Raw genomic sequence first — 10001 nt, forward strand, 5'->3', positions numbered from 1 at the left:
GTGGTGAGATCAACCACATGTCCGGCTCTCAGCCCAACTTGGGAGTCTTGCTTAGTGTTTGTCTCTCCGTCTACTCCTCCCCACTGTTCTCTCTTTCACTCAGAAAAATGAATCTTGGGACGCCTGGGTGGCTCAGTTGGTTAAGCAGCTGCCTTCGGCTCAGGTCATGATTCCAGCGTCCTGGGATCGAGTCCCGCATCGGGCTCCTTGCTCAGCAGGAGCCTGCTTCTCCCTCTGCCTCTGCCTGCCATTCTGTCTGCCTGTGCTTGCTCTCTCTCCCTCTCTCTCTGACAAATAAATAAAATCTTAAAAAAAAAAAAATGAATCTTTTTAAAAAAATTAATTTTACATTTAAATGCACATCTGTATCAAAGCATTTTTTGTGCAAAAACTCCATGTATATTTTACTCGGATCCCTTAAAGAATTACTAATCGTAAGTCTAACGGTAAGAAAAGAAATTATTTTGAAAATCCTGATCTAAACTTGTTCTTTTATTGATGGGCTGGTAAAATCTTAGAAGTGTCTTCTGGATTCTTCAAGAACTGGTGAAATGCTAATTATATTTTAATGAAAGAACATTGCTTGTAATCTTAGATTTCCTTTTTTGTTTCTTAACAGATACTTTTTTTTGTTAACAGATATTTGAGAATTTCAGAGGACGAACCTAGTTTTAATATTTTTCTTATCTCTAGATTACACGTATGGTGAAATCCTTTGGGACCTGCCTCCAAAATGACCTTAGGGGTTTTTTTCCTTTAATTTCTCACAAATACCTTTTACTCTTTATACCCTTTGCCTGGTTTAGCTTAACTCAGTGGTTATTAACTGGAAGGGAGGGAGTCCGGTTTTATTGGCAGGCATCTAGTAAGTAGAAGCTAGGGATGCTGCTAAACATTGTCAGTGCACTGGTCATCCCTCAACAAAGAATTATCTGGCTCCAGATGTTAATATGCCGAGGTTGAGATACCCAGACCTAACCAGATTCTCCATCCCACCTCTTAAAAATCACTGCCACAGTGGTCTTGCCAGTAACCGGACTCTGCCTTAATAATTTATCACTGTCTGAATGATAAAGTTCGGGCTCTTTGACAAAGCATTCAAGCTCTTCCGCCTGAAACCCAAGTGCCAGGTATTGCACACGCTAATGGAGTGCCCCCATTCTCCAGCCAAACTGAACCGTTTGCGTTTGTTCAAACTTCCTCACCTCCTCTCTGACTTTGGATAATTAAATCTTTCTGAACCTCAGTTCCTCATCTGTAAAATGGTTCTAGTAACAATACATAACTTACGAAGTCATCATAAGGGTTGAATAAGTTCATGTGTGTTATATTTGCTGTCTTGTATATATCATATTAAAATGGATTATATATCATACTACATATTTTTTTGTTGTTTTGGTTTTTAAGATTTTATTTATTTATTTAAAAGGTTTTATTTATTTATTTGACAGAGATCACAGGTAGGCAGAGAGGCAGGCAGAGAGAGGAAGGGAAGCAGGCTCCCTGCTGAGCAGAGAGCCTGATGCGATGCTCCATCCCAGGACCTTGGGATCATGACCTGAGCTGAAGGCAGAGGCTTTAACCCACTGAGCCACCCAGGCACCCCTAACTTATTTATTTTAGAGAGCACATGTGAGGGGGGGGGTGGAGGGAGAGGGACAAGCAGACTCCACTCTGAGCGCAGAGCCCTAAGTCAGATTCCTTCTCACAACCCTAAGAACGTGACCTGAGCCAAACCAAGTCAGGTGCTCACTGGGGCGCCACCCAGGTGCCCCAGGGATATGTCTTACTTATCTTCTAATTCTCCCGTGAACTGTTACACATTAAATTGGATGGAATTTCAGGGGTGCCTGGGTGACTCAGTTAGTTAAGCGTCCCATTCGTGGTTGCAGCACAGGTCATGAGCTCATGGGTGGTAAGATGGAGCCCCTTGTCAGTCTCCACACTCAGCAGGGAGTCTGCTTAATGCTCTCTCCCTTTGCCCCTCCCCACTTGTGCACACATGCATGTTCTCAAATTAACTTTTTTTAAAAATTAATGACATTTCATATTTTCTAGCCTGTAACTGGAAGGGGTAAAAACTGGTTTGATTACGTGGCTTAATATTTCCATAATACCCTATTGAGATGGGATTTCCCTGTTTGAGATTTTTTAAGGCTTCAAAATATGTATTTATTTTGCTAAAAAATACGTGTTGAGGAATATCTTGAACACCTAAGTGTGATGCTTAATATTAAATAAAATAACACTCTATTGTCTCAAGTATAAAATAAAATAGCTATTGAATTGAATATGGTTTGATTACCTTCTAGTTTCCTCACAACTTTGTTTGGTTTTGGTAGTAACCAAAATATAAATAGATCATTGTTTTTCTGTTACTGGCTCTAAAACCCAGTCGTCAAGCGGTCCCTGGCTGACTCAGTCAGTGGAGCGTATAACTCTTAATCTCTGGGTTGTGAGCCCATGTTAGGTGTAGAGATTATTTAAAAATAATCTTTTTTAGGATTTACTTTTATTATTTTGCCCCTTCCCAAATTACATTGTGTAAGTGCTAAATAAGGTAGCCCATTATTCCCTCCTCTACAAGAATACAAGTTTTTTACTATTTTAAATTTCATCATTTTTATTGTGCAGTTTTAGCAAATTCTATTGACTGTACCTACTTTATGCTTACTTGTGCTTAAAATTTTTTAATCAGGGGGCACCTGGGTGCCTCAGTGGGTTAAAGCCTCTGCCTTCTGCTCAGGTCATGATCCCAGGGTCCTGGAATCGAGCCCCGCATCAGGCTCTCTGCTCAGCAGGGAGCTTGCTTCCTCCTCTCTCTCTGCCTGCTTGTGATCTCTGTCTGTCAAATAAATAAATAAAATCTTTAAAAAAAAACTTTTTTAATCAGTTATATAATTTGTACCCCTTTTTGCTTTTTCAGATTTATGGACAAGAAATTATCATGTAAGTTTCTTGGGGTTTTTTGTTTTATTTTTAATTGGTGGTTTTCTACATGTGTCTTGGCAGTATATCGTGCTTGGCACAACTTCACAAAAATTTAAGTCACACAGAACCTCTAATTCACATCCATTAATTAAGGAGGTTTATCAAAATCCTATGCAGATAATTTTATATACCTAGTTTCTGATATTTAATAAATTGCACAGTACTTTTGGACTTTTCATGATTTCCTTTAAACCTTCCCTGACTTAGACAAAATTATGGTATTTTCCTGTTTTGTGATAGTTGCAAATATATCAACATTTTTTCCTTTAAGAACAAAGGACTTGAACCAGAACTAAAACTCTGACCTATATATACAATGCTAGAAGGATAGTAGGGGTAAAGACCTGGGCTACAGAGGCAAGCAGCCTTCCCTTTCAATCCCAGCTGTAGCCCACATTACCTATATAGCTTGAACCAGTTTTTTAAGAAGCTCTATACTTCAGTTCCCTTGTGAAAAGGGGGGATAATTCTACTTGATAGGTTTTGTAAGGTTGTTTTTTTTTAATTTACCTTTTTTTAAATTCCAAAATAGTTAATATAAAGTGTTGTATTAGTTTCAGGTGTGCAATATAGTGATTCAGCACTTCCATACAACACCTGGTGCTCATCACAAGTGCAGTCCTTAATCCCCATCCTCTGTTTTACCCATCCCGCCCCAGCCTGGATTTTTGTAAATTTAAATGTGGAAGTAAATGTGATTTGTTTAGCCTATTGCTTGACATAAAGTAAGGATAGGATTATATTTCTCAAGTACCTGGGTTTTATTCCACCTAATTTTTAATGAGTAGTTGATATTTATTGGTCAGTTTTAAACTACTTTTTCCCTTTTTATAGTGAAATTAAATGGTGGCAGACATGTTCAAGGAATATTACGGGGGTTCGATCCATTTATGAATCTTGTGATAGATGAATGTGTGGAGATGGCAACTAGTGGGCAACAGAACAATATTGGAATGGTGGTAAGTAAAGATAGAAGCTTTCTCCTAGAGATTTCATATTTTGAAATAAGGATTAATTTCCTATCTATTAAAGTCTTGGATTAAATTGAAATTAGGCAAATAACAGGTAAAGTCAGACTTTCCATATCCCATTTTGTTTGACATATGGTAGTCATTCAACTGTGATAGTATCCCAGTTACCTATAGGTTAGATCTGAATCTTGAGCAGAACCCCCTGAGTGCCTTGGACTTGAAACAGCTGTAGGAAATCATTTTTGAGCTTTATAATAGGGGCCTGTAGTCTTTGAATGATTTGATGGTTGTTTCCAAGACCCAGACTTTGAATCCCACTCTTCGTCCAGCACAGGACAATGGGACCATTAAGTTTTAGTAAGTCCCCAGTTTCTTGGGAAAAGTAAATCAAAAAGGAAATTTGCTTTAGGAAGTCACTGAACATAAAGATCTCTAAAATGTGGTAAAAGAAAAAAAAGTAGTAAGAGTCTGATTGTTAGCCTGGTTTTTCGGGGGCTTTTTTGTTTTTTTGTTGTTGTTTTGTTTTTGTGGCCTCACAATTTTTTAATCACTCTTTCCAAGATGTATGTTATTGCTCCTTTCAAATGCATTTTCATTTGAAAACCAAATCAGTGGGATGCCTGAGTGGCTTAGTGGGTTAGGCCACTGCCTTCAGCTCAGGTCATGGTCTTAGGGTCCTGGGATCAAGTCCCACGTCAGGCTCCTTGCTCAGGGGGGAGCCTGCTTCTCTCTCCGCCTCTGCCTGCTTGTGCACACTCTCTATCTCTGACAAATAATTAAAATCTTTAAAAAAAAAAAAAAAAGAAAGACAACCAAATCAGTGGTCTGGGCTGGAAAAACAGCTTGGAGAATCCCTTGATATGAGGCTTCTACCCCACCTCCCCAAGTTTTATGCAAATAGACCTTCCTTTCAGGGACATTATCCTTGAGCTTCCATTGAAAATGAACAAAACTATGGGCAAATCATTAGCAGCCAGGTTATTCTAAAAATGGTTTTTAAGGGGCGCCTGGGTGGCTCATTGGGTTAAAGCCTCTGCCTTCAGCTCAGGTCATGATCTCAGAGTCCTGGGATCGAGCCCCACATCGGGCTCTCTGCTCAGCAGGGATCCTGCGTCCTCCCCCTCTCTCTGCCTGCCTCTCTGCCTACTTGTAATCTCTGTCTGTCAAATAAATTTTTTTAAAAAATGGTTTTTAAATACCACCACACACACACACACCCCCCATGATTCCTCTCTACCCTTTCCTTTTACAAATTCAGTAATCTTATTCTAGGGGAGGGTAAATTATGTTTTTAGTTTCTGTCTCAACAGATTTGCTAAAAATATTGAAGAAGGACTTTGATATCTAAAAGTTCTAATTTGGGAAGATAACTTTTCAGAGAATTACATGACACTAATTGGAATTTTATCTGAGAAGGAATTGAACCTAGATCATGGATCTTTCTCAGACTTTTCCCCCTAAATTTTAATGGGCTTAGTCTTTATACAGAAATTGCCTATCATGTAAGTAGGTGCTCATAACCAGTCATCTCTTCCGCCTCTGATGCTTGTTGTATGACCAAAAAAGTTTGTATTAGTAGGCAGTAATTCTTGCAGCTGAGTTAACATTTTGAAAATGAAATAATGGGGGGCACCTGGGTGCCTCAGTGATTTAAGTGTTTGGCTCAGGTCATGATCTCAGGGTCATGAGGTCAAGCCTTACATCAGCCTCTCTGCTAAGCAGGGAGTCTACTTCTCTCTTTCTGCCCATCCAGCTGCACACTTGTGCTCTTTCTTTCTAATAAATCATTAAGAAAAAACAGAACAATGACAACCTATTAGCTGTCCTTAATAAAAAGACTTTTTGAGAGAGAGAGAGCGCGAGCGCGAGCAGGGGGGAGGGGCAGAGGGTGAGAATCTTAAGCAGGCTCCACACCCATCATGGTGCTCCCACAGAGCTTGATCTCAGGATCCTTAGATCATGACTGAACCGAAATCAAGAGGCAAACATTTCACTGACTGAGCCACTTAGGTGCCCCCAATTAAAAGACATTTTAAAGGGCTTTTTGTTTGTTTGTCTTAAATATTTTATTTATCTATTTGTCACAGAGCGCAAGTGAGCACAAGCAGGGGGAGTGGCAGGCAGTGTGCATAGTGGTCTTCCTGCTGACCAAGGAGCCCAATGCAGGACTTGATACCAGGACCCTGAGATCATGACCCAAGCCAAAGGCAGATGCTTGACTGACTGAGCCACCCAGACATCCCTAAAAAGACATTTTAAAGAAAACGCAAGAATGTTTTTTCTGATGTTGGAAGAAAAGCAAATGGGTTACGGTTTTGTTTTCACAAGCTGTTTGGCAAAGGAGACTGTACACTGGCTTTGCTATTTCCTTGTCCAAGTCAGTGACCCATTGAGGCCATTGAAATTACGTAATGCTGTTATATTTAGAGTAGTATTAAGAATGTGGGGGCGCCTGGGTGGCTCAGTGGGTTAAGCCGCTGCCTTCGGCTCAGGTCATGATCTCAGAGTCCTGGGATCGAGCCCCGTATCGGGCTCTCTGCTCAGCGGGGAGCCTGCTTCCTCCTCTCTCTCTTGCCTGCTTGTGATCTCTCTGTCTAATAAATAAATAAAATCTTTAAAAAATTAAAAAAAAAAAAAAAAGAATGTGTGTTCTGGGGCACCTGGGTGGCACATTCATTTGAACCTCTGGCTCTTGATTTTGGCTTAGGTTGTGATCTCAGGGTCATGAGACTGAGCCCTGCATGGGGTTCCTTGCTCAGCACAGAGTTTGCTTAAGACTCCCTCTCCCACCTGTGTGCTCTAAAATAAATAAATAAGTCTTTAAAAAAAAAAAAAAAAAGAATGTGTGTTCTGAGGGGGAAATAGTTTGTATGAGGGACCTGTCAGCTGGGAGATTATCTAATGATGTCTCAACTGGCTTCCTGTGAAACATCCCCGTTGTTGTCAGTGGCCTCACTTCTGTCTTTTTACTTTAAGATTTCACTCCACCCCAGAGTTCCCCTAAGAACATAGTAAAAATTCTGTATTAAGATGCTGCGTAGTTCAGGGGTTCTCACTAGCTTTGTGGTTCTATAGTTCCATTTTAGGTTTATATTCTTTATTAGATAGCTGTGCCCTTTCAAAAGACAAAGTCTGAGCAGCATTTTGTAAAAACTAGCACTGAAACACAAAAGGAGCACTATGGAATTTTGGACCTAACGATTCCAGTTTGATTTGGAGAATTAGGCCTAAACACAAGGAGAAAATAGGAAGATTACTATACAGCAGAGGTGTCCACCCACTAGCTTTATGCATGTGATATGTGGTATGCAAAGACAGATGCAGTACCTGCTCTTTTAGAAAATATTGATGAAAGTCACCGTGTTTTATTTTGTCTTTTTTATAATGCCCCCAAAAGCCTCAGATCTGAAAATGTTAGTTATCTGAAATAACTTCTCTGCCACGCTCCCCTTTCTGGGGTCAGAAGTGGACACATTGAAGGGAAAGGGAGGAAAGAAGGGTAGCAGTTTTTCATGTTTTGATCAGTGAGATGTGTTGTATACCATCTTTTGCAAATAAGCCAGGAATTAAACCCCTGAGAACTATTTTGTGCTGTTGTTTAGCTCTGCTTTCCATCCCTAACTTAGAGAACTCTAGGCTCCTTCAGTCCCCACCATCATTTTCAGGGCATTGTTTTCTCTTCATGCTGCCCTTCACCACCACCTCATCATACCATTGCTGTTTGTTTCTACCAGGCTCCCAGGACACTGTTCCACCTGTCCTATTCCTTTCCCTTCTGTCAGCTGCAGTAAATATGCAGGGTCATTTGTTTATTTAACAGGTTCTTACTGAGCCCTCTGTGTGCCTGCCACCGTTTAGGCACTGGGGTTATTGCACCTGCTCTCATAGTAATGACAGTTGGGTGAGGAGGACAATAACAGTGTATATAATAGATAAAGCAGATAGAATGGAGGGGAGAAAATAAGTTTTGGTGGGGGTTTTTTGTTTTTTGCTTTGTCTTTACTCCAGCTGCCTACAAGCATATCTCTACTAGAATCTTATTCAGAATGCCTCCATTTCTACTATTTCCTCATCTCTCATTTCCAGCTCTACTTGACCTGATTTTTGGCTACACTATGACCTACAGTGCACAGGGGTTTCTCATGTTTGCAGCCTCCTTGCCTTCTAGTTTAACTTACTTTTCTACCCATCTTAAACTTGGTTCCAGCCATTTATTTCGCCTATGCCAATGAGTATCCTTCCTTGTCCTCATTTATGGAATGGCTACTATATTAGGCACTGTGCTCCTAGGACCTTTTCTTTATAACTTCTCTTCCTGCGTATAAGCTGTCTCCCATTAAAATATTGGTTATTCCCGGGGCGCCTGGGTGGCTCAGTGGGTTAAAGCCTCTGCCTTCGGCTCAGGTCATGATCTCAGGGTCCTGGGATCAAGCCCCACGTCAGGCTCTCTGCTCAGTGGCGAGCCTCCTTCCCCCTCTCTCTGCCTGCCTCTCTGCCTACTTGTGATCTCTGTCGAATAAATAAATAAAATCTTTAAAAAATAATAATAATAATAATAATGGTTATTCCCTTGGCTGTGAAACTTCATTGGCTTATTATCGGTTTCATGATGTCTTCCAAGTACCTTAACATTGGTGTTTGAGGCCTTCTAAGATTGGGTACAGACTGTTTCCTACTTCCCATCATAACCTTTTACTACATTCAAATTCGATTCTTTCTTTATCCCCTTACACTTTTTCATCTCAGTTTTGTTTAGAGTTCTACCTTCCTGTCAAAATTCTGCCCTATTTCCAAGACCCAACTAAAATGCCATCTTCACAAAGCATACTTTTCACAGTTTACATCCTGGTTTGTTCTCTAAGTGATCTTATACCCCTAAACTGACATTCTGCTGTACATTTTTCACATTGACTTAATGGATCCCTTGGGACAGAGATGGGTATGTTATTTGAGTACTGCAGTTCAGAAGGTGAAGTGAATCATTGAAGACTTAGTATTCTCAAAAGGGTACTTGTTAGTCTTGTTAAATCCAAGAAAAGTATATATCTTACTTTAAAAAGGCTTACTGGGGCCGCCTGGGTGGCTCAGTGGGTTAAAGTGGGTTAAAGCCTCTGCCTTCTGTCAGGTCATGAGCTCAGGGTCCTGCCTCTCTGCCTACTTGTGATCTCTGTCAAAAAATAAATAAAATCTTTTTTAAAAAAGAGTTAAAAAGGCTTACTGACTTCTCATGATTAAAAGACAGTATCTCCAAAAAAATAATAAAAATAAAAGACAGTATCTCTGCGGCTTGAAAAAAGCCCCACAAACTGGTCTTGTTTTTGGTTTTTTTTGTTGTTGTTGTTGTTTTTAAGATTTTATTTATTTATTTGACAGACAGAGATCACAAGTAGAGAGGCAGGCAGAGAGAGAGAGGGAAGCAGGCTCCCTGCTGAGCAGAGAGCCCGACGTGGAACTTAATCCCAGGACCCTGAGATCATTACCTGAGCCGAAGGCAGTGGCTTAACCCACTGAGCCACCCAGGCGCCCCAAACTGATCTTTAATACTGAAAAACCATTAATGATTTTGTGAAAATCCTTTCATTGATGTCTGGCAAATAAATTATGTTCTTTTCAAATTTTCTTTTTAGGTAATACGAGGAAATAGTATCATCATGTTAGAAGCCTTAGAACGAGTATAAACAATGGATGTGTTCATCAGAAGAATCAACTGCTTCCACATGTCCCCTCTCCATAGTACCTGTTTTACTACAATATAAAAATCAGATTGTGTGCATTTTCATATTGAGCTTTTTTGTTAAATAAACTTTTATAACAGCCAAAAATGCTTTCTCAGACATGCTGAATATAGAATTGAGTATTAGCCCTTATTCTAATTTTTTCTAACATGAACTGTTCTTGGTTTTGAGATTGATTTGTTCTGAAGCTTTTTTTTTTTTTTTTTTTTTAAGATTTTATTTATTTATTTGACAGAGAGAGATCACAAGCAGGCAGAGAGGCAGGCAGAGAGAGAGGAGGAAGCAGGCTCCCCGCTGAGCAGAG

At 40.0% G+C, this 10001-nt stretch overlaps 1 protein-coding gene across 3 annotated transcripts in view; it reads left to right on the plus strand.

Moving 5' to 3' along the window:
- SNRPG (small nuclear ribonucleoprotein polypeptide G) overlaps nt 1-9784 on the plus strand; it is a 28723-nt gene extending 18939 nt beyond the window's left edge. For 2 of the 3 annotated variants that reach the window (XM_047744486.1, XM_047744485.1), the window contains exons 2-4: nt 2927-2949; nt 3826-3950; nt 9590-9784. In XM_047744486.1, the coding sequence (XP_047600442.1) occupies nt 2931-2949; nt 3826-3950; nt 9590-9640 (195 nt within the window). In that variant the 5' untranslated portion in view covers nt 2927-2930 and the 3' untranslated portion in view covers nt 9641-9784. The remainder of the gene's footprint in view (nt 1-2926; nt 2950-3825; nt 3951-9589) is intronic. The other variant, XM_047744487.1, reaches the window with a different exon arrangement.
- Nucleotides 9785-10001: the final 217 nt, after the last annotated feature.

This window comes from Lutra lutra, chromosome 9 (assembly GCF_902655055.1).
Source record: "Lutra lutra chromosome 9, mLutLut1.2, whole genome shotgun sequence".
NCBI lineage: Eukaryota > Metazoa > Chordata > Mammalia > Carnivora > Mustelidae > Lutra > Lutra lutra.